Raw genomic sequence first — 26062 nt, 5'->3', positions numbered from 1 at the left:
GCAAAGTTTAACAAATAATTATATTGGAGACACACATGTAACTACCATACACACCAAGAAACAGAACATTACCAGCATCCTAGAAACCCCCATTTTCCTCTTTGTCCTTTCCTAATCATATCCCCTTCTGTTTCTCCAAGAGAAACCACTGTCTTCTTGACTTTTGCATAGTTTCCTTCCATTTAAACCCTAGTGTCATCACCTAAATATGAATTCCAAAACAAAGTATTTTAAGCTTTTTTCCAATATTTTATTGATTAAGGTATTACATATGTGTCCTTAACCCCCCCATTGCCCCCCTCCCCACTCCCAAATATGCTCTCAATCCCTGTTGTCTCTGTCCATTGGTTATTCTTATATGTATGCTTCTTTTTGAACTTTATATTAATGGATTGTAAGATAAATATTATTCATGTTAATGCTACATATAGCTACAGCATATTCATTTTCATTGCTGTTTAGTATCTTGTTTTGTGTGTGTGTGTGTGTGTGTGTGTGTGTGTGTCACAGTTGTTGTATATATTCTACCATTAATGAACAATTGGCTATTTTATAATTCAGACCTATTATAAATAACTAGAGGCCCGGTGCACAAAATTCATGCATGGAGGCTGGGGGGTGTCCCTCAGCCCGGCCTGCACCCTCTCCAATCTGGGACCCCTCAAGAGCAGTCTGACACCCCTCTCACAATTCAGAACTGCTGGCTTCCAACTGCTCACCTGCCTGCCTTCCTGATTTCCCCTAACTGCTTCTTCCTGCTAGCCTGATCACCACCTAACCACTCCCATGCCAGCCTGATTGATGTCTAACTGCTCCCCTGCCAGCCCATTTGCCCCCAATTTCTCTCCTCTGCCAGCCTGGTCACCCGTAATTGCTCACCCCTGTAGGGTTGATCGCCTCCAACTGCCCTCCCTTGCAGGCCTGGTCCCCCTCAACTGCCCTTCCTTGCAGGCCTGGTGCCTCCCAACTGGCCTCCCCTGTTGGCCATCTTGTGGTGGCCATCTTGTGTCCACATGGGGGCAGGATCTTTGACCACATGGGGGCAACCATATTGTATGTTGGAGTTATGGTCAATCTGCATATTACTCTTTTATTAGATAGGATAGAGGCCTGGTGCATGGGTGGGAGCCAGCTGGTTCGCCCTGAAGGGTGTCCCGGATCAGGGTGGGGGTTCCCTTGGGGCTTGGGGTGGCCTAGCAAAGGGCCTATGGTGGTTTGCAGGCCAGCCATGCCCCCTGGCTACCGAAGCAGAGGCCCTGATATCTGGAATTTATTTACCTTCTACAATTGAAACTTTGTAGCCTGGAGCAGAGCCAAACCTCCTGCTCACTCCATGCCTGGCAGCCATTTCCTTTGGGACTTATGTATCTTCTATAATTGAAAGTTTGTAGCCTGGAATGAAGGCCTGGGCTGGCCAGCATGTGTGGAAAGCTTTGCTTCTTCCATCACTGGAGGCAACTCAAGCCTCCCAATCTTTCCAGCTCTGTGGCTGCCACCATTTCTGTTTGGGTTATTTACCTTCTATAATTGAAACTTTGTAGTCTTGAGTGGAGGCTTAGGCCAGCAAGGGCAGGTGGAAAGCTTGGCTTCCTTCATTGCCTGGGAAACCCAAGCCTCTCTCCTGCTGCTCTCTGTGGCTGTAGAAGTCTTGGTTGGGTTTATTTGGTGGGTGTGGCTTTTGGGTGTAATGGAAAGGTGGTTAATTTGCATGTTACTCTTTTATTAGGTAGGATGTTTCTGTGTATACACTGGTGTACATGTGCCCACACTTTTCTGGGGGCAAGCATCAGCAAATTATAGCCCATGGATTAAAACTGGCCAAACACTTTTTGTCATGAATGAAAGTTTTATTTGAACACAACCATTCACTATTGACTATGGTTGCTTTTGTACTACAATCACAGCATTGGGCAGTTATGATAAAAACCATATGGCCCGCAAAACATAAAGTATTTACTGTCTGGTCCTTTACAGAAATACTTTGCTAGAACCTGGACTAGGGTATCTATTTAAGATTAGCATTTTCAAGGCATAGAATAAATTCATCTTACAAATGTAATTACTGGATAATTCCAAACTATATCCAAAGCAATTGTACCAATTTATATTTCTATTAGAAGTATTGGAGATTGCTTATTGCTCTACATCCTCATAAACAATTTGTATTGTCACACTTTTGTATTTTTGCCAATTTTTTGAAATATCTCATGGCAATTTTTGTATCTCTTTGGTTACATTAAAATCTAGCACCATTTTATATATTTACTGAATATTTTCATTATCTTTTATGAAATGTCGATTCAAGTGTTTTCTCCCAACAAAATGTATACACACTTTGAATGATTATAAGGTCATTGTTTATTAACAAAGTTCAATTTTTAAATTTAAAATAATCTACAGAAATTAATAATTTATTTGTCAATGCCTGTTTTCAAACTGATGATATTCTGGTCCAGACACTGTTGATGACACAAAGCAATAGAATTGCAAACACCAATGATTATTTCTTTGCTATTTGTGCATCTTCAATTTATTGACTGTTGCTGGTTTTGTACTATCGGGTATAGTAATAATTAATGTCGTTTTTAAACATTCGTTTAAAATCTTGCTTGGCGTTGACTTGAATTGACATAACCTTCAAACACGTGGTATCTACAGAACGTGTGAAGTGCAATTAACAAGTTTTGCTTGAAAAAGTTTGTGTTTGGTTTGGTTTTTGTTGCAAAACTAGGGCTAAGAAGATGGCGGATGAAGAGCATATTCGGCACTGCATGCTTTACGAGTTCCAATTAGGAAGAAAAGCAAGTGAGGCTGCAAAAAACATCTGTAGTGCTCTTGGTCAAGATGCAGTTAGCGCCAGAAAATGCCAGCGTTGGTTTGAGAAATTTTGCGAGGGAAATTTTTCGTTAGATGACAAGAGTGGTCGAGGCCGTGTGTCCAATTTTGATCAAGAAGCTCTTCAAGCTCTTTTGGTGCAAAATCCTCAAATTACCCAACAAGAGCTTGCGACAACTTTAAATTGTTCACAAAAAACAATTTCCAATCAATTGCGTGCACTTGCCAAAGTCCAAAAGTTTGGAAAATGGGTTCCTCATGAGTTGACCGACAACAACCGTAATCAAAGAGTCACAATTTGCAGTTCGCTCCTCTCTCGTCAAAACCGTTTGCTGTTTTTAGAGCAAATTGTTACCGGAGATGAAGAATGGGTGCTGTATGTTAATTTGAAAAGGCGGCCTCAATGGTTGGACAAAAATGAGGCTCCGCAGCCCACGCCAAAACCTGTCTTGCATGCGAAAATTGATGTTGTGTGTTTGGTGGAATTTTAAAGGAATTCTTCATTATGAACTTTTACCATCTAACCAAACCATTACAAGTGCAGTGTATAGTGCCCAATTGGAAAGGTTAGCCCAAGCTTTAAGAGAAAAAGAACCCGCGCTGATTAATCGGAAGGGCGTAATTCTTCACCACGATAACGAACGACCGCATACTGCAAGAATCACTGCTGAAAAACTGCGCCAGTTGGAATGGGAAGTTCTCCCTCAACCTGCATATTCTCCTGATATTGCCCCTTCCGATTACCATTTGTTTCGTTCTTTGCAAAACTTTCTTCTTGGAAAAAAATTTAATAATGAAGAATGCCTCAAAAATGCATTGACCGAATTTTTTGCATCAAAATCACAAGAATTTTACAACAGAGGGATTAAAATGCTTCCTGAGCATTGGGCACAAGTAGTAGAAAACAACGGCAACTATATTGTTGATTAAATTTTGTTGTATTGTTTAAATAAATTCGATTTAAAAAAGTATTAGAAAACGACATTAATTATTACTAGACCTAGTTTAAAAGCTTTATAATTATGTATTCCCTTAAAAAGCAGTATACTGGCCCTTTAGTATAAAGTTCATTTGTTCAAAGCTTAGCTGGACTCCCCGCATTATTTCAAATCAATTAAACCTGAAAAGGAGTGAAAATTAGGTGAGTTATCAGCTGTTAAAGTATGTATACATTTTGAAACATATGTATATGTATGCACATACATACAGGTGTTTCTATGGAAAATAGTACAATAATCCTACATAATAAAGAGCTAATATGCAAATGGTCATCACGCCCTTACACCCTCACACCATAACTGCTCAGACACTCAACACTGGGGAGAGAGGAATGGCAACTAGCCAGGTACAAATGAGCTCGCAAGAAAAGAATGGGGACCAGCCAGGCTGTGGTCTGAGAGAGGGACAAGCCACCCACCCCACAGTCCTGGGTGCCAGTGGCTGTGACTGTGCCTGCGGCCCAGGAGAGGGACAAGCTGCATGCCTCACAGTCCTGGGTTCCAGCAGCTGCACCTGCATCTGTGGCCTGGCCTGGGAGAGGGACAAGCCACCCACTCCATGGTCCCAGGAGCCAGGGGCTGGGGCTGGGGCCCTGGAGAGGGGCAAGCCACCCACTCCATAGTTCTGGGTGCCAAGATTTGTGCCTGCACCTGTAGCACACTAGAGGGAGAAGCCGCTGGCCCCACAATCCCAGGTGCCAGAGGCTGCATCTGCACCTGTGGCCCGGTAGAGGGACAAGCCACCTGCCTGATGGTCCTGGGCGCCTATGGCTGTGGCTTGGGCGAAGCCACCCACCCACAGTCCCCTGTGGCTGCAGCCGGCCTAGGCAAAGTCAGCCCAGGTCCTGGTGCCTGCACCTGGCCAGATGAGGGAATCCTGGGTCTTGGGTACTGAGTGAGGTAGAGGCAGTTAAGGGAGAGCAGGCCAGCAGGGGAGTAATTAGGAGTGATCAGGTCAGTAGAGGAGCAGTTAGGGGCAATCAGGCAGGTAGAGGTGGTTAGGGGTGATCAGGCAGGCTAGCAGGTTAGGAGCCAGTGGTCCCAGATTGTGAGAGGCAGTTGGACATCCCCTGAGGTGTCCCAGATTGGAGAGGGTGCAGGCTGGGCTGAGGGACCCCCGTTGCACAAATTTCATACACCAGGACTCTAGTTAATAAATAATAATACAAGAATAAACTCTGTTTCATATACTCACAACTGTACACCTACTTCTGCCCCACCCTATATATTTTATGTATTAGTTCTTTTCTGCTAGCTATTCATTTTGTAAAATTTTTATTTTCTATGGCTTGTCATTTTCACTCTATGGCATCTTTAATGGACAGAAATAAATTAAAATGTAGTCAAATTTATCAGTCTTTTCTATCATGGTTAGTGCTTTTAATTTCATGTTTAAGAAATTCTTACTGAACCTGAGCCCATTTTAAGCTATTTCAATTAATAAGAAGTAGGTGTACTTAAACTTTGCACACATAAAATCTTAAGGAACCATTAGTTTACTTCAATTTTATTCTTTAAGACTCTTTTGACCTATATTTAAAATATTTTTATAGATGCCATCTTTAATCATGGGCGCTTTTTTAAAATGTATTTTATTGGAGTGACATTGGTTAATAGAATTATATAGGTTTCAGGTACATATTTCTATGATACAAGGTCTATATATTTCACTATGAAAGCTGTCATCCACTTTTTTTTCTTTTTGAAATTTCATTCTTCTGTTTGGTATCTTTCTTGAATATATAGTATGTGATTGTTTTTCTTATAGATTTTTGTTAGATTGCATTTTCAAAAGAAAATGCAATCTTTTGTGTTTTTCTTTTTCTTTTGTGTTTTTAATTAGAAGCTATATTTAGTCAAAAGAACACTTATTCACTGTTGATTCCCATTTGCCCTTAGGTCCTAAAGGCGATCCAGGTCAGACTATAACCCAGCCAGGGAAGCCTGGCCTGCCTGGTATCCCAGGCAGAGATGGTGAAGTAGGTCTTCCAGGTAGGTGAATAATATATTTGACCAGATCTTCAATATTTATTGGCTTCTTTATATGAAGGTTTCCCTTTTAAAAACACTATTGCTTCTCTCCTCAGGTGATCCTGGACTCCCAGGCCAACCAGGCTTGCCAGGAATACCAGGTAGCAAAGGAGAGCCAGGTATTCCTGGAATCGGGCTTCCTGGACCACCTGGTCCCAAAGGTATGTAGGAATGTGTAGCAGGCAGGATAAGTTAACTGGTTAGTATGACATTATTCTTTGACATAATTTAGTCAATAATAAAATACATAAAGTGTAACCTTTTTCTATATATTATGAAGAATATAAATAAAAAGTCACAGCATGCTTATAATTTCATTTTTCTTTGTTTAAAATAGTCCAGATAGACAAGAAAATGTCTAAATCAGAGATATTTAAAAATTATATATAAGCTCTAAAAATAACAGTAATTATTATCTTTTGTGTTCATCATTGTAATTTCAGGGCTCAGAACAGTTCCTAGAACATAGTATGCAATCAATACATGTTTGTTAAATGGATTACATTAAACAGAAAACATATTTATTACACACATGTAATCAAATAATGCTTTATTCTAAATCATATTCTCTTGACTTCCTGAAATTTTAAAAAGCTGTTGCTTCAGTTCTATTTTATTCCTCACAAAATTTATTCTCATGAATGGCAAGAGTGTGAATTCTTCTGAGATTAGTGCCAAACATATCCTTACTCACACTAAGTGACTTAGAGTCAGATTTGATTTTTTTTGTGTATATATGTGTGTAATATCTGCAGTTGTTTTTAGCTCATTTCCGGAATTATATGGCAGATATTTTGTATACTATATTTAGATGTAAGCGGAAGAAAATACTTTCTGCATTTTTGTGTGAGATTCATTTCTTATGTTCAGTTTTGCCTCATAATAGCCTTCATCCCAGTTTAGAAGAGCATATTTTCCACACATATTAGCCCTTTGTGAAAACAATAGGACCATAAGGTGATTGAGAGGGAATACCAAATATATGTAAAGCTTGATCTTAAGTAGTCATCTAAAATGTCATGTGGTTTTAAGCTCTTATTGTAGTCACTAAGCTTGATTGGACAAGGTAAACATTGTTCATTTGGGAGTTTGGGTATCTTTCCTGTAGTGTCTTCTATTTGGAGATTTTAAAATGACATAATTTTACAGGTTTTCCTGGAGTTCCAGGACCTCCAGGAGCACCTGGGACACCTGGAAGAATGGGTCTAGAAGGCCCTTCTGGGCCACCAGGCTCTCCAGGACCAAAGGTCTGAGACATTTGTTCTTTTCTCCTTTTTATTTCCCCCGCCTTCTTTAACCTTAGCTTTCTATTTTGACTTACATATCATCCCAAGTCTTCATTAGATAACTAAACTTAACTGATTATATTTTCATTAAAAATATTTAACCCAAAACAGTCTTTAGTAATCCAAGAGATCATATTTGAAGCAAAAAAATTTTTGAAACTGTTTTACAGTGACCAATTATTTAATGAGGTAGGGAGATTATAGATGAAAAAATACAAATCATCAACTCCCCCTGTGCTTCTCTGTAGCACCACCAACACGTTTTATGTTTCTGTACATTCCTGTGATGATTGATTGAAATGCCGCTGAATATCATGTCAAGAACTGTCCCTCTGTCCCAGTCCTTTCCCAAATACACACTGCAAGTCCCTGCTATCAACTTTTAATGATTATGATGATGATAAATGTGTTTGAATTACTTTTCATTCCTTTTTATTATATCTTAACCAATTTAAATTTTGTTCAGTCAATCTTCAGCAAACTTCTATGGGGTGTATTTATCCTAACTGTCCCTCTATTTTTGGTTTAAACTGTGCCTCTTAATTAATTTAAACTTCCTATGTTTTCATCATGGGAATGGGAAGAACTACTGACCATGACACCATCTCTCATGAGAAGCAACTTCTTTATTGATTAATTATTTTTATTATTAAACTTTTCAAATAAAAAAAGGAATAATACAATTAACTTACATATATTTATCACTCAGATTTCAAATTATTAGGATTTTATCATATTTGCTTTATCTATTCCCTCTTTCTTTGCTGAAATATTTTAACTTAAATCTCAAAATCATGTCACTTTTACCTAAAATACTTCAGTATTCATCTCTAAGTAAGTGGACATTTTATACAAAAAAACCCACAATGTCATTACCATACTTAGACAAATTAAAAATAATCATCTAATACTCAGTCTATTATCATATTTCCTCAATCAGGTTTAGTCTCATGCTCTCTGTTACCTTTTTCTTGTCCTGAAACCAGTCCAGATCATTTAATTTGTTCTACTAAGCCTCATTTCCCATCCTTCCAGATGTTCTCTCCAACTTAACAATTACTTTTCATTTAATTACTCTATTCCATACACATGGGTGTGTGTGTATGGGAGTATTACCTTGTATTTTCTACTTTAAATTCTCTCTTGTAAACAATCAATACTGAAAAAGTCATAGGAGTTTTTGTTGTGTTTTGTTATGTGTATGCTCTAGGGAGAACCAGGATTCGGGCTACATGGGCCACCTGGGCCTCCAGGACTTCCAGGACTCAAAGGAACACTTGGTCCAAAGGGGGATCGTGGTTTCCCAGGACCTCCAGGTCCTACTGGACGCACTGGATTGGATGGGCTACCTGGACCAAAAGGTACAGAACCTGTTGCTACTTCTCAATTTGCTTTTAACTTTTATAAATATTGAAACTATTGGGAAAGCTTATGGACGATAAGTCCAATTAACTAGAAAGTCTATGCTGCCACTTCTTTTTTTTCCATCCTTCATTGATATCGTTGTGTTTTATTTTATTGTGTAGATAATATAATTATATATGTGCAAAAGAAACACTGATAAATCTTCATTTTACCCCACCTCCATCCACTCTGTTCCTCCCCATTCCATATGTACCCATTTTTAGTTATTTATTTAATTAGTTCTAGTGTTCCTTCAGACAAATATAAACCATAAAAATACATTTTATTTCCTTTATCAAAAGATAGTGTACTACTCTTTGACTTTTTGAACTTTACTCATTTTGTTAAATTATATACTAGATATCACTCTATGTCAGCATATAGAGATCTTTGTTTTTTACAAATAGCTTACTAATGTTGAATTGCTTGGTTATAGCATAGTTCATTCTAACAATTACTGGTTGTTAGATTGTTTTGAGTTTTTTTTACCAACTTTTTTTTCTTATTAGAATTAACATAACAGTAATAACCTTGCATACATGTTCTTTTATATGGGTACAAATGTGATAGCAGAATAAATAAAAATGGATTTTCTGAATTAAAGGGTAAATGAACCCCTAGATATTATTATATTCCTCTCAATTTGTACCATTTTACCCTTCCAGCAGCAATGTATGAGTATTCTTGTTTTCCCTCAGTCTTGATAAGTATGTTGACAAACTCTTGGATTTTTGACAATCTGATGGAAAAAGTAGGTATCTCAGTATAGTTTTATAAACATTTATTGAGAAACTTTTCAAACAGAAAAATATAATTGTACAATAAAAACCCATCTATCCACCACCTAAGTTATACAATTAACATTTATCTCTTCGACAACATTTTAATTTTAAAATTTTTATATATAATGTAGAAAGAATTTAAAGTGACTACTTTAAATATTATTAAAGACTGTTTTGGGTTAAATATTTTTAATGAAAATATAATCAGTTAAGTTTAGTTATCTAATGAAGAGTTGGGATGATATGTAAGTCAAAATAGAAAGCTAAGGTTAATATTTAAATATACTGTATACCTATCATTAATATTCTATTGTCAACATTTTACTCTACATAACTTATCACATATCTATCCATTACTTTCTCCATTCATTGACTTATTTTTTGATGCATTTCTTTTGGGGAGGGCTTTCTTTTTTCCTTATTGATTAAGGTATTACATATGTGTCCTTCTCCCCACCATTACCCCTTGACCCCCACCTTTTCCCTCACCCTACTGGTGTCTGTCCATTGTTTAGGCTTATATGCATGCATACAAGTCTCTTGGTTGATTTCTCCTTCTTACCCCCATCTTTCCCAACCTTCCCTCTGATCGATGCTTCTCTGTCTCTGGATCTGTTTTTGTTCACCAGTTTATATTGTTCATTATATTCCATAAATAAGTGAGATCATGTGATATTTATCTTTTTCTGAATGGCTAATATCACATAGCATTATGCTCTTCAGTTCCATCCATGATGTTGCAAATGGTGAGAATTCCTTCTTTTTCACTTCAGTGTAGTATTCCATTATGTAGATGTACCACAGTTTTTGATCCACTCATCTGCTGATAGGCACTTAGGCTGTTTCCAAATCTTAGCTATGATGAATTGTGTTGCTATGACCATAAAGGTGTATATATCCTTCCTGAATGGTGTTTCTAGTTTCTTGAGATAGGTGCAGCCACTGTAGAGAACAGTATAATGTTTCCTCAAAAAACTAAAAATGGAACTTCCATTTGATGCATTTCAACATAAAGTGAAATAGCCATATACTTCTTCATAATTACTTTAGCATACATATGACAACTATAATTGTATGGTTGTTCTTCCTCTTTTAATATAAATTTCACATTAAATGAGATACACAAATCCTAAGGGTACATTTGCTTGACTTTGATAAACACTTGTGTAACCAAATCTTTATAAAGTTATAATCCCATAAATTTCCTTTCTGTCCTTTTCTAGGTCCCCACCCCAGTATCCACACTGTCAACTATATTATAATGACTTTTATCACAAATTAATTCTACCTCTTCTAGAATTCCATATGGAGCCATACAACATGTCTTTTCTTTGTAAGGGTTTTTTCCCCCCCACACAGAATATTGTTTCTGCAGTCCATTCATGTTATTATTGTGTATATCAGTAGTTCTTTGTTTTATTATTATGTCTTTTATTTATAAACTAGAGGCCTGGTTAATAAAATTCATGCATGAGAGGTTGGTGGGTCCCTCAGCCCAGTGGCATCCACTCCAACCTGGGACCCCTCAGGGGATGTCTGACTGCCAGTTTAGGCCTTGAGTTGGATTGGGCCTAAACTGGCAATTGGACATCCCTTAAAAATTCGGGACCACTTGCTCCTAACTGCTCACCTGCCTACCTAATAACCCCCAACTGCTCTGCATGCCAGCCTGGTCACCCCTAAATGCTCTTCCCTGCTGATCTGATCCTCCTAACCACATCTGACTGAGCCCTTGGCACCATGGCTTTGTCCTAAAGGATGTTCAGTCTAATTAGCATATTACCTTTTTATTAGTATAGATAGTTACTGAGCAATGCATTTTGGAGAACGTGGGGAAGTGGCCTTATGACTCAGAGACCAGGGACTGGACAGGAAGCTGGAAGGTCTGGTCTCACTCAGCAGAGTAGGGCTTTGGATCATGGGCGAGGCCTGGACTGTGTTTAGGTCCGAGAAGCCTTCCTCCTCCAGGCACCACTTGCTCAGTGGCCTCCCACACACACCCTGACCTGGGTTCAAACCTGAAACCTTTCAATGTACAGGACGAAACTCCAAGTAATGGAGCCAACTGGCCAGGGGAGTTATTCTTGGCTTTTATTTTATTTTACTTTTTTATTTTATTTTATTTTTACTTTTTTAAATTAAATCTTTATTGTTGAAAGGTTTAAATAGGTCCCCTTTCCCACCATTAACCTTTTCCAGCCTACCCCCACCCCCAGGTCCTCAGCATCACATTGTCCATGTCCACGGGTGATGCATATATGCATACAAGATCATTGGTTGATTTCTTCCCATCCACCCACCCACCACTGCCTTCCCTCTTAGGTTCTACAGTCTGTTCATGTGTCTGTATCTCTGGGTCCATTTTTGTTCATTAGTGTATTTAGCTCATTAGGTGTTAAAAGTGCTCTGATTGTGATCACTTGGGTTTTCTAAAGATGGAGTCATATCACGTACAAATCTTTTTTCTTTTTCCAATTGTACTAGTGGACACATTGGGAATATAGATACCAGAAATAGAAGTTTGTGAATAAGTTGGGAACAGGATGCTTTTTTTTTTTATGAGGTTGTGTACATGATCCTGGGCTCCCACAGTGTTGAGAACACCAAGTACTGTGTCCAGTGTTTCTCCTGCCTTGTTAACTTGGTTTTAATCTGAATGGAAATGGCTCCATCTTCTATTCCTTTTGTGTCCTTTCCTCCCCTAAGTTAATGTCGTATCCTTAGTATGTGGCTATGCTGAGCCCTCTGAACTAATTTTATTCTTTATTGTATTATTTGATTTCTGGGGTTGAATTAAACATGAAAACAGAAGAAAATATACCCTTAGATGTACAATCTGAGTTATTACCCGGAGATTTCCATGGGAGTTGACCCTGAGACATGAGACATATGTGTTTATTGGTCAGTTTCCTCAACTATGGAATGAAGGTTGAACCTTCCCTCAGATCCTTTGGAGGTTGGATATGATGCATCCAGAGGGATTAACTGGCAACTGGGAGAATAAGATCAGAAGTCAACAGACACTTGTTTCCTTTACCTGGACAGTTAGAAAAACACAACTCCTTTTATCATAACACCAGGAAGGGCTATGCCTGTGGGTGGAGGTGCAGGGAACCAGGGCTGCCCCCTTGCTCCTGCTCTGCCCTCCCTCCCTCCATCCCTACAATGGCCCAGCCTCTGGGCTTGGCCCCTCCCCCACCCCACAGGGAGGAGCATGCACAGTTTCTTGCAGACACAGAAGCAATTATGGAGTAAGGAGGTGGCGGTTTTTCCCGAGGAGGGTGTTGTGCTTTAAAGCTGACGCTCTCCATCCACCTCCCAGCAATAAAGGCTGAGGGTCGCTGCAGGCGCTGACATCTTTGTTAAGTCTCCACTCCAGAGCCTCTCAGAGTGGTGAGTATGCATCTCAGGAAGCTGCGCAGTGGAAGTGCCATGTTCCTTTAAGAAGAAACTGAGGATAGTTCGGAGCCTGCCAGCTGAAGGGAGTGACCAGGAGGTCTGCCTTGCACCTACTGGCCAATCCCCAGCCCTACTCCACTGCCACCCAGCCCAGTTCCCTGTGGCTCTCCATTTGCCATCCAGTGATGGAGCAGACAAGAGTTTAGGGGTGGGGGAGTGACGGAGAGGTGCTCCATGTACCTACCTCCTGGTGACCGGTGACCGGTTGTTTGGTCTTTTAGGTCATGTCACCTCTTGCCTTTTATTATTATGATACACTGAAGTTTCTTTATCCATTCTATGTTAATGGGCACAGGACTGTGTCGTTATTTTTTACTACTATGAGTAAAGCTGTTAAGAATAATCTTTCCTTTTTTTTTTTTTTTTTTTACTTTTATAGAATATTTTATGGAGATTGGAAAAGAGAGGCAGATGAAGCAATCAATGGCCAATATTTTTGTGGCTAATAATTTTTCCCTTTAGAATTAACAATCAAATACAAATGATTACTAATACCTATATATTATTTGTTGTTGTTTTTTTGTTTTTTGTTTTTTTATTTTATTTTATTTTTTTAATATATTTTATTGATTTTTTTTTGACCCCCTCCCTCCCTCCCACACATCCCCTCCCTCCCCAGAGTTTTGTGTCCATTGGTTGCACTTATATGCATGTATACAAGTCCTTCGGTTGTACTTAATTTTTTTTTTATTGTTTGAAGTATTACAAATAGTAGTACATATGTCTCCTTTTTTTCCCCCCATTGACCTCCACCGGGCCTCCCCTACCCCCCAGTACATGCCCTCACCTGCCCCCACCCCAGTGTCTTGTATCCATTGGTTATGCTTATATGCATGAGTACAAGTCTTTCCGTTGATCTCTTACAGCCCCCACCCCCAACCTCCCCTGTCTGCCCGCTGTAGTTTGACAGTCTGTTCAGTGCTTCTTTGTCTCTGTATCTATTTTTCCCCATTTCTTTCCTTTAAAAAATCTTGCCTCTGCAGATTAGAAGTAAACATATAATAATGAAAAATGTTTGAGTCCCAATTTCAATGTCCCCGTTTCAATGTAAAACAGTTCCTTATGTGCACATGTCAGCAATGATATCTGGATGGTAGGCGCATGGTGGCAATGCAGGTCTGATCTTCCCTGATTGGGTCCTGGGCAACCTGCAGCAATGCACAGCTGCTGACTGCTAGCGTGGCCAGGCGTCCTCAGTGTCTTCCATCTCTGGATTATTTCTCCTCTTGTCTTCGTGGCTGAAGCAGGCCTGACAACTCCTCTCTGTTGCAGTAATCCCCATGGTCTTGAAGTAGTTTTCTGAAAATATACAAATATATTCTCGACCAAAAGTTAATAAAGGAAAATTTCCATGTAATTGATTTGGGATCCTTTTTATTTTTGCCCAAACGATTTTCATTTGTCTTATTTAGACACCATGTGTGTTTTTCATGGGTGTCTTGCTGTTAGTATTACAAATGAAAATTAATTTTGTAAAGTTAAAATTTTGTAGATATAATTTACTTATCAAATATTTTTCCTTACATGATATTAGCCTACTATCCCCCCTTTTTTGATTGATAGAGGCTTTTGTAAATTTTATAATGCAGTCTTGATAACTTTAAATTTTATTTTATTTTTTTATTTTTTTTGCACAAAAATATAACTGCTTTAGGTTCATTGCATGATCAGGAATTTTACCATGAGATGAAATACCAATAGAAAATTTAGTTACTACTTTAGGAATAGCTTTTTGTCCAGTACAATTAAATTTTCTTAAATATTCACTTATTTCAATTAGTCTATTTAACTTAATCTGAAACCTTGATTACTATTTTACTGTCAAATTTAATACTCTACCAACAATCTTAGTTTATCTGTAAATATTAGTGGAAAGAATTGTTTGCCTTCTTGAGTAGGCCCTGAGCATTCCTGGTGCTAGGCTGGATTTAGATATATGGCAGCTGCTGTCGGCCAAGTCTCTGTCTGTTATCTGGGTCCCGATCTGAGCTGGGCCAAGTCTCTGTCTGTCACCTGTGTTCTGATCTGAGCTGGGTGTAGGAAGCAAAGCAGCCATGGGGGCAGGATACCTCCCATAGAAGGGGTGAGGGTTTAGGCCCCTGCAAGGTTGGGGGGTAAGGGTCTTTGCCCCACCTCTGTTGACCCTCAAGTTCTCTCCTGGTGGCGCTTCTGTAACTGTGCCTGTCGTAGGTTGTTCCTTCCCTGAGGAATCTTACCTGTCTCTGGCTAACCAGTCATCCTTCAGGGCCAAGCAGGGTGATGTGAGGTTCACTTCTGTCTCCTTGGTAGCCTGTGCCCCTGTGGCCTACTCACGCAGCACCTGCCTTGGGATCCCCTCGCCTGCTGATGGGGCCTCAGCACTGATCACATATCTCGGGGAACTCAGGTTTCTTCTCCAGGAGGGCCCAGCTCACACGATTGGGCGAGAGACAGATCCATGGTACCAGCCTCCACGAGGCTTCAACCTCAGCATAAACAGAAATCTTAGGCAATAGCTGAGGGCAATTGGATTGTGAGAAGAAGGTCCCTCTTGGCAAAAAAGGCAAAGGGGGCCAATATAGAATGCTCAACTGCCTTCGAAGTGCCTTAATTCCTTCTGAAAGGGATTAAATCCTTTCATGACTTTTTTAAATTGCTGCCATACATTCAAAGAATTAGTTTGTAAGTCTTTTCATGGATATTTGCTTTCATTTTGCTTGGGCAAATTTCTAAGAGTAGAATTATTGACTCATAAGGTAGGTGTATGTTAGTTGTATAAGAAACTACTGGAGGTTTTTTCAAAATAGCTGTACTATTTTAAACTCATACCAATATTGTATGAAAGTTTCAATTGTTCAATATTCTCTCCAATATTTGGCGTTATAGTTTATAACTGTTATTTTCAGTTTTGAATTTTGGTAGGTGTGTTGGTAATATAATTTGGTTTAGCTTATATTTCCCTAAGACTAAAGATGTTGAGCTCTTTTACATATACTCATTGATAATGTGCAGATTCAAAAATATTTCTCTTTTTAAATTAGAGTTGTTTCTTTTTGTATTAAGCTGGAAATTATCTTTATATATAGTGCACATTGGTCTGTTGTCATTCTGGTTTATGAGTATTTTATCCCTATCTGGATTGCCTATTTTATTTTTTGGAGAATTTAAAAAATATTTTATTGAGCCAATCTGATGACATATACCAGAGAATAAGCTCTCAAATGTTCTTGCCTAGTCATTTTCTTATTAGTATATTTTGATAAACAAAATAATTAATTTTACTGATGTTTCAGGATTTTTTTCTTATATAATTATTGTTTACTATGTTTTATCTAAGAAAACTTTCCCAGTCTCAAAGTTGTAAGGATATTCTATATTTTATTTTGTAAATTTTATAGTTTTAACTTTTATGTTTGATTATCAACCATCTCAAATAATTTTTATTCAGCATCATTTGGTTAAAAGAACTCCCTCCCAATTAGAGTACTTTGGTATCAATGTCAAAGATCAAATGACTATATATGAGTGGGTCTATTTTTGTGTTATCAATTCTACTTATCTTTTTTATTTTCCTTTATTCAGTATCAATAGTTTATATAAATGGCTTTACAGTAAGACTAAATGCCAGGTAATGTAAGTCCTCTATTTGGTTCTTCTTTTTTAAAAAAAAAAACATTCTTTAGATATACTAGGTCCTTTGCTTTTAATGTTAGGTTACTTTAATTTTTTATTTACATTATTATGAATAAAATTGACCATCTTTTCATATGTTTAAAGGATACTTTTTTCTGATAAGCTGATCATGTCCTTTGCTAATTTCTCTATTGGTTTCTTATACCTCTTGATTTTGATCCACCTAATTATATATAGGAGTAGAATTGGCCTAGCTTTTGTGGCAATTTTTATTCCTTTCTGGTTTACAAGGAATTGGACTCTACTGGCATATATTTTGGCTCCCAGAGAATAATATATTCAGCTTAATGCTTCTGAAACATGTTGGATTGATTCCCATTAAAGCAGTAAGACAACATTACCCAACTTAACCATAATAGATTCTGCCACCCAATGCCTCAAACTACCTCAGTACAAATTATCCTTAGATAAGAGCTCTGTCTGATAGCAAATAATTCAGGGCAGCTATAAATGGTAACACTCAAAGTTATAGGTAATGTTTCCTACCAATTACTTCACCCCTCTTAGACCTGTGACCGTAAAAATTATAGATTGAGACATTCCAATCAATAAGCTACGTATGTAGCAAGCAGTCTCTATGAAAATTACTCATCCATTGTATTTTGCTTATAAAAAATATCCTTGAGGCAGGGGTAGGGAAGAAATGGGTTGAAATCTATTTTAAGCAGCTTCTTAACAGCATTTGACTGATCTTGGAAAATAAGTATAGAACCCTCATATTCTAATAGGAACCATTCTCAAATATTAAACTCAAGTACAGTTCCTAAGGTTCTAGAGAAGAAAAAAAATTGGAATTTTCTGCCATGTATTGCCTTCATTCTCAAATATTTATTATATTCTTACTCTGTACCAGGTACTACTTGAATCACTAGAAACACAAAGGTATAGATTCTGCTCTTAAATCTCAGAGATTTCTTTCTATTATAATAAAATTGAAGTGGCATTTTACTATGAGTGGTTACTTCAATAAGAACTTTTATGAATATCTATCACTAATGTTTTAGATCAATATACAACAGCCAAATCTCAGCAAGGAGATAATAATAAAAGTTCACCTACTAGGCACACTTTATATCAGTGGCTGGCTATTAGAACTTAGTAATTAAAATATAGGAGAGATTTAAGCAGGACTTTTAAAGTGACATAGTGATTAATTACTAATTAATTAGATTAATACCCATAAAAAAGAACTATATGCGAAAGAAAATTTGCTTAAGATGAAACACTAGATTCAGATTAAACAAAAAAGAAAAAAATACGACTTTGGGAGTATTCAGTTTGGTGTTTTTGTTTTTTTTTTAAATTAAATTTATTGAGTGACATTGGTCAACATGATCATATAGGTTTCAGGTATAGATTTCTATATCACACCGTGTGCCCACAACCCAAAGTCAAATATTCTCCTATCACCACATATTAGGACTCTCTTCTCCCCCCACCCCCTTCCCTCTAGAAACCACCACAATGCTGTTTGTTTTTCACAAGTTTCAGTTTTATATCCCACATGTGAGTGAAATCATATGGTTCTTAGCTTTTTTAACTGGACTTATTTCACTTAGCATAATATTCTCAAGTTCCATCCATGTTGTTATGTTGTTGAAAATGGCAGTATTTAATTATTTTTATGGCTGAGTAATATTACATTGTGTATATATACCACATCCTCTTTTTCCAGTCCTCTATCACAGGACACTTTGGTTGTTTCCATGTGTTGGACACCATGATTAACGCTGCAATGAACATATGGGGTGCATATATTTTTTCAAATACATAATTTTTGAAAGTTTTTATTTGGATATGTCTAGGAGAGAGATTTGGGTATACCCAGGTCATATGGGTTGTATGGTAGCTCTATTATTAATTTTTTGGAAAGTTCCAGACTGCTTTCCATAGTGGCTTTACAGGTCTACAGTTTGGTTTATAATTTATTTTTTGTTCAGGTCCTCATCTAAGATGCCTTGGTAGGCTTCATTAATGAAGTGCCATTTACACTGAATCATTTATTATTTATTTATTTATTTATTTATTTATTTATTTTATTGATTATGATAACACATAATTGTCCTCATCCCCCCATTCCCATCCCAAACCCCTCCTCACATATGACCCACTCCCCTGTTATCCATGGGCACTGGCTAGGCTTATATGTATGCACACAAGTCCTTTGGTTGATCTCTCTCCCTTATCCCACCCTCCCCTACCTTCCCTCTGAGGTTTGAGAATCTGAGGGGTCTGCTTCTCTTTCTCTGGGTCTGTTTTTGTTCATCAGTTTATGTTGTTCATTATTTCCTCTAAAGAAGGATGTTCCAGGTAGCTGGAATAATATACAAAAGTATCATTGTGAAAAATGGAATGATGTATTTGGAAATATTGAAAGAAATAAAATATACCTTGAAAAATCTATAACATATCAACAGATCAATAAGAAAAATGTGCCTAACGTATTTGAGGAAAAAAATAAAACTCTATAAGCAACATGAAAAAGGGTAGAATTAATTCAATGATAAATTATATATAGGGATAAAAAGACTCAATGATGTCAACTCTTCACAAGTTTGTCTATAAATATAATGTATTTTCAAATAATAATATTTTGAAAGCACTTGGCATTTCAGATTCTAAAACTTAGTGTTTATCAAACATATAATAAAACATGTTACAAAATCATTGTAATTATAGCATTGTGAACCAGTGCTGGAACAGACAAGTAGTAAACCTGTATATAATAGAGTTCAGAAACATACTCATGTATACATGAAAACTTGGTCTTTAACAGAAATTGCATCATTACTCAATGGGGAAAGAATAGATTTTTTAAAAGTTGGTAATTGAGTAAGTGGTCTCAACTAAAGAAATCCCCAATACATAATATATAAATAGGAATTAAAGTAGTAAATATTTAAAGCATTTTTTTAATTATGAAAAACTATGGAAGATCAGGAGAGAGAGATTTTTGTGGGACTTTAAGATAATACAATTTTTGCAGCTCTATTTTTTAAAATATGTTTTTATTAACTTTGTAGAGGGAGGAAGGGAGAGAGAGAAACATCGATGTGTGAGAGAGAAGTCAATCGGTTGCCTCCAGTACACACCATGAGTGGGGACTGAACCTGCAACTTGGGCATGTGGCCTGATCAGGAATCAAATCTATGACTTTTTGGTGCATAGGACAATGCTCAACCAACTAAGACACACCAGCCATGGATGGCATCTTTCTTTAATAAAGGGGATTTAAAATTACAGATAAAAAATTGAGATACTGCAATGCCCAATCAGGTGGTATTCAATCCAAATATATTATTTGTGCTCATTCAACTACCCTGGGCCATATTTGGCATTGCCTTCGTGTAGAAAGTTACAAGGATAGGATCTACAGTATTGTAGCAGGGCAATAGGAGTTTCTCTTTAGCATAACTCCTCAACATTAACATTTATAGAACATTCCATCCAACAAGAGCAGAAAACACATTCTTTTTTAGTGCACACAGAAAATTCACCATGATAGACCATAATCTGGGCCATTAAACAAATTTTGGCAAATTAAAAGTATTTAAATAATACATTAGGTTCTCTTACTGTTAACAGATTTAGCAAGAAATCAATAATAGATGCCGAAGCCGGTTCGGCTCAGTGGTAGAGTGTCAGTCTGCGGACTGAAGGGTCCCAGGTTCAATTCTGGTCAAGGGCATGCACATTGGTTGTGGGCACATCCCCGATGGGGGGTGTGCAGGAGGCAGCTGGTTGATGTTTCTCTCACATCGACGTTTCTAGCTTTCTATCCCTCTCCCTTCCTCTCTGTGGAAAATCAATAATATATATATTTTTTTAAAAAAAAAAGAAGAAAGAAATCAGTAATAGAAAGCTATCTGTAAAAATCCTGAAATATTTAGAAAATAACAAAATACTTTAAAATGATCCATTGATCAAAAGGAAAGTATTTTGAATTGACTTAAAATGAAAAAAAATCAAAAATTGTAGAATGCAGATCAAGAAATGATTAGAAGAAAAGTCATATGTGAAAAAAATATATTAAAGAGAAAAACAATCTCAAAAAGTAACTTTTTCCCTTAAGAAATTAGACAAAAAAAAATAAAGAAGACAATCTGAAGATAGAGCAAAATAACTATAAAAACAGATATCAGTGGGATTACAAACTGAAAAACAATAGAAAAATTATATGAGACCAAATGAATTTCTTTATATGAGATCACATGAAGTTCTATGAAAAGATCAATAAAATGGAAGCACCTCTATCCAGGCCAATCAAGAAAAAAGAGAAGAGACATTACCAATATTAGGAATGAAAGATAGAACATTATTAGATAAATTAAAGGAGTAACAAGAGAGTATGACATACAACTGCACACCCATAAATTTGACAAATTAGATGAAATGGATGAGTTTCTTGAAAAGTATAAACTACTGAAGCTTACTGAAGAATAAATAGATAATTCAAATATTTATTAAAGAAATTGAGTTTGTGGTTAAAATTATCCCCCCCCCAAAAAACAACAACAAAAAAAAAAAAAACAACAACTGTAGGTTCACTTGGCATCACTGATAATATTCTAGCCAACATTTAAAGAAGCAATAACACCAGTTACACACTTTTTCTTTTTTTCTTTTTTTTTTAGTTTTATTTATTTATTTATTTATTTATTTTACATATTTTATTGATTTTTTTTATTGCCCCACTCCCTCCCTCCCCATAGTTTTATGTCCATTGGTTGTACTTATATGCATTTATACAAGTCTGTTATCTCCCCCTGATATCCCTACCCTCCCCACTGTAATTTGACATTCTGCCTGTTGCTTTACTTTTTCTATATCTGTCTCTTGGTTCATCAGTTTATAAAGATCTTTATCATCCACCGATGTGTGAGGTCATGTGGTGTTTCTCTTTCATTGATTGGCTTATTTCACTCAGCATGATGCTCTCCAATTCCATCCAGGTTGCTGCAAATGATGAGAATTCCTTCTTCTTTATGGCAGCATAGTATTCCATTGTGTAGATGTACCATAGTTTTTGGATCCAATCATCTGCTGACGGGCACCTAGGCTGTTTCCAAATTCTGGCTATTGTATATTGTGCTGCTATGAACATAGGGGTGCAAATATCCTTTCTGATTGGTGTTTCTAGTTTCTTGGGATATATTCCTAGAAGTGGGATTACTGGGTCAAATGGGAGTTCCATTTTCAGTTTTTTGAGGAAACTCCACACTGTTCTCCACAGTGGTTGCACCAGTCTGCATTCCCACCAGCAGTGCACGAGGGTTCCTTTTTCTCCGCAACCTCGCCAACACTTGTTGTTTGTTGATTTGTTGATGTTGGCCGTTCTGACAGGTGTGAGATGGTACCGCATTGTTGTTTTGATTTGCACCTCTCGGACAATTAGTGACTTTGAGCATGTTTTCATGTGCCTTTTGGCCTTCCTTCTGTCTTCTTTTGAAAATATTCTGTTTAGGTCCATTGCCCATTTTTTAATTGGATCATTCATCTTCCTTTTATTTAGTTGTATAAGCTGTCTGTAAATGTTGGAGATTAAACCTTTATCAGTGGTAATATTTGGAAATATGATCTCCCACACCGTGGGCTTTCTTGTTGTTTTATTGATGGTTTCTTTTGCTGTAAAAAAGCTTTTTATTTTGAAGTAGTCCCATTTGTTTATTTTCTCTTTAGCTTCCATTGCCCTAGGGGCAGTATCAGTGAAGAAGTTCTTTTGGCATACGTCTGAGATTTTGCTGCCTGTGGATGCTTCTAGTATTTTTATGGTTTCCCGTCTGATGTTTAAGTCCTGTATCCATTTTGAGTTACACACTTTTTCTTTCCCAAAATAGAAGTAAATGGGTTGTTTCCCAATAATTGTATGAGGCCAGCATTACTCTAATATCAAAACCAGGCAAAGGGAAAAGTGCTACAGACCAATGTCCCTCATGAACATAAATGTAAAAATCCTCAAGAAAATATTATCAAAGCAAATCCAACAATAGACTTTTGCAATTTGATTTTTGACAAAGTTGCAAAGTCACTTTCAGTAGAAAAATAAGTATTTTCAATAAAGGGTGCTAAATCAATTGGGCACCTACTATGCAAAATAAAACTATATTTATTTCTTAAAGGTGACGTTGGACCAAATGGACAACCTGGGCCAATGGGACCTCCTGGGCTACCAGGAATAAGTGTTCAGGGACCACCAGGGCCACCAGGGATTCCTGGACCAATAGGTCAACCTGGTAAGATCAAAGTAAATGTATATTTTGTAGTAGCACTGATTGTATAGATGTTTAGCTCTTCAAAATGTGTAACCTATTTAAGTCTTTCTAAAAGAGATTTGAGAGGTAACATGTCTACTTGTATAATTAATTAATCCATGATATTTTTCCTCCCTATTCATTTAAATTTGATCTATTAACTATAATGCTATTTTATAATTGCATATATTGTCACAGCATATAGTTGTTGGGCTAACTGGATTCTTGGAATCATAGACCTAAGGACGTCTAGTGATGATTATTTCATACCTGAGTAGCTAGATGTACTAGTACAGTATTAACAGACATTGTTCTGTGGAACTTTTTAAAAACATTTTTAACACATAAGAGCTAGAGTTAACATTCTGCTAGAATATTTTTTGGCATTCTCTTTCTTTTTTAATAAAATGATTTGAATTTTCTTCTCTTGTGCCTACAAATCAGCTATCACATTACAACTGATAAGCACTCTAAACTCTTTTTTAAAAATCTTCACCTAAGGATATGTTTTTATTGATTTTTAGAGAATGAGGAAGGAGAGATAAACACCAAAGTGAGAGAGAAATATCAATGGGCTGCCTCCCTTATACGTTCTGAAGAGGGACTGAACCTGCAACTCAGGTACGAGCCCTGACTGAGAATCAAACCCACACACTTTTTGGTGTATGTTTTTGAAATTTTCTTTTTTTCCATTAACTAGTTCCATTTACCAATCAACTGAGCCACCCAGCCAGGATTAAACTCTTTTTATATAGATATGCAAAAATGTTTTTGTCAACTTGTACTGAAGAAACATTTGTGTGAGTTTACAACTCATAAGCACTCTAAACTTACTTGAATTTGTGGATTCTGAGCCATCTGGTGATGTGAATTCTTTTTATCTTAATCTAAGTAGGCACAGTCTTGGTTACTCTTGAGCCAACATTATGTTATTGTAAAACACTGTAATAATTCATAAAATTAAAACAAATATGGAACATTTAATCATTACTTAATTGTTTGAACACATCAAATGACAAACACACAATTTAGATGTACAGATATTGACTTTGAACAAAGGAAATATATTTTCTGACCTTAAATGGCAGTAGGTATTTTGTTAGTTATCATGCTAAAATTCTAGAAATACCAATTAACAATATAAAAATTCTAGAAAGTAAAGGTTACTTTTATTTATGTCCAGCTTAGAAATTTTATTTTTATGGCACAATACCTTTCATATGGCCCCAGCATGTAACTATTGATTTAACAATGAGAAAATTTACAGTGTGACTTTGAAGCAGATTTTTTAAAAGTAGCTATTTCAATAGTCATGAAAAAATTATATCATAACAGAGAGATCTTAAGAAAATAATTAATTTTTAGGATTGTCCATTATAGTCTTAACCTGCAGTTCCGCAAAGATGGCTAAAATGAAATTATCATTTCTTATATTTTGTAATTTCTTTTTTAAAATTTCTATTAAATTTTTGGGGTAAAATTAGTTAATAAAATTATATAGGTTTCAAGTATATAATTCTATAATACATCATTTGTATTTTGCATTGTATATTTGTCACCCTAAGTCAAACCTCCTTCTGTTACAATATATTTTATTTCCTTTACCCTTTTCTACCTCTCTTACCTCCTTCCCTTGGGTAACTACCATGTCTGTGTTTATGAGTATTTTGTTTGTTTGTTTGTCTTATTTGTTGCTATAATTCTGTATTCCACAGATGAGTGAAATCATATGATTCTTAAAATTTATTTTATTTCCCCAAATTCATGTGGTTTTGAAAGCATTTTGATTTTTTAAATCACAGCTGAGCAAGAATAAATAAATGACTATTAACACCATTCTGAACAAAATAAAAATACATTTATACAATATTTCATTTGTCTAATTTTCTCTCCATCTCTTTTTAATTGATGGATATGTGGGTATATTTATTTATAAAGTATAGATAGGATGGGCAGGGAGAAAATTAATCTTGCTGAATTTAATCTCTCCTCTTCTGTAAATACGATGTGGGCAAAAGGAGGTTTATAGTTGTAGATACATGTAACAGAGCATATACTTGTATTATTATTTATTATTTATAATTATTCTTCACATACTTTTGCCCACCATTCTATGTACTTTGCCATAGAATTCAAGATCTTAATATTGTTCAACAAACAAATGAAGTTAACAAGAACTGGCATGAAAATGTGTCCAGTGCATTCATATTAATACAGAAATTTTCTCAAGTCACAATTTTTTTGCCACAAAATAGACCACATTTTATATTTGCTACATATGTGCTCAACTTTTGAAGTAAATTTTATTAGATCACCAAAGCAGAATATTATCTTAGCCCATTTCAAAAATATAATCACTTCTGTTCATCTGTCTCAATAGCAGGGAGATCAGCAAGGCTATTACTAATATCTTTATATCCCTGACTTACACTGCATAGTTGAAATTCTAACTACCAATTTTTAAAATAAGAATTTTATTTAATATGCATATGGTTTCATCTTCTAACAGAAAACTTAATGGAAAGTGTTTTGTATTGTCATCTGTCCAGAGTAAAATATTCTCATTATGCTTTTCAGACTTTTCTTTTTACTTGTTTTCTGAGATTATTTAATTTTTACTATTTGTCATTCTCTTTTTCAAGGCAAGCTCTACAGTTCAATATGTGTTTATAAATTAAGGACCTGTTGAATATCAGTCCCTCATTTGACAGCAGGGAAATAAAGAATAATGACAAGGGACAAAAAATAAAGTGCTTTTTCATTCTATGCAGAAATAGAAGTTTTGGATTCTTATTACTTGACTTGGCCATTAGCTAGAAGATTACTGCTTTAATGAATCTTTCTAGAGATAACTTAAATATATTCACTTCCTAGTCCACAATTTGTTATAATGCTTGTCTAGTCTCGGGAATAATTACGTGGCTTAATGGTTCAAGTTCATCATGACTAATGTGAATCAAATAAATAAAGATTTTTATTAATGTCATTTTCATAGATGAAGGAGAATAGAGTACATTACACTTTTTAAATGTTAGTGGCTATAAAACCCCTGAGCTGTTGGGTGTGTGTGTGTGTGTGTGTGTGTGTGTGTGTGTTTGTGTGTTTGTGTAAACTTCTCACAGATATTACATGTTTTTGAAATTTTCCTTTTTCCCATTAACTAGATCCTTTTACCTACCAATAAATTTAAAGTACTTATACAGCCCTAATGCATTTGACCTCCATAGATATGTCCATATAATTACTATTATTATATAAGGAGAATCAACAGAGCTTTTGAATTTATCTTTCTTCATCCTGATTATACCAGAATTAATATTCCTGGCAGTATTCATAGAATAAAT

At 36.2% G+C, this 26062-nt stretch overlaps 1 protein-coding gene across 1 annotated transcript in view; it reads left to right on the top strand.

The window, feature by feature from the left end:
• COL4A5 (collagen type IV alpha 5 chain) overlaps window positions 1-26062 on the top strand; it is a 348876-nt gene that overhangs the window by 203910 nt on the left and 118904 nt on the right. The window contains exons 26-30 of the mRNA XM_084870434.1: window positions 5733-5825; window positions 5921-6025; window positions 7014-7111; window positions 8361-8511; window positions 22587-22700. Of these exons, the coding sequence (XP_084726560.1) occupies window positions 5733-5825; window positions 5921-6025; window positions 7014-7111; window positions 8361-8511; window positions 22587-22700 (561 nt within the window). The remainder of the gene's footprint in view (window positions 1-5732; window positions 5826-5920; window positions 6026-7013; window positions 7112-8360; window positions 8512-22586; window positions 22701-26062) is intronic.

Source organism: Pipistrellus hanaki (assembly GCF_964339955.1).
Source record: "Pipistrellus hanaki genome assembly, chromosome: X".
In the NCBI taxonomy this organism is placed as follows: domain Eukaryota; kingdom Metazoa; phylum Chordata; class Mammalia; order Chiroptera; family Vespertilionidae; genus Pipistrellus; species Pipistrellus hanaki.
This window is presented reverse-complemented; position numbering and strand designations above follow the sequence as displayed.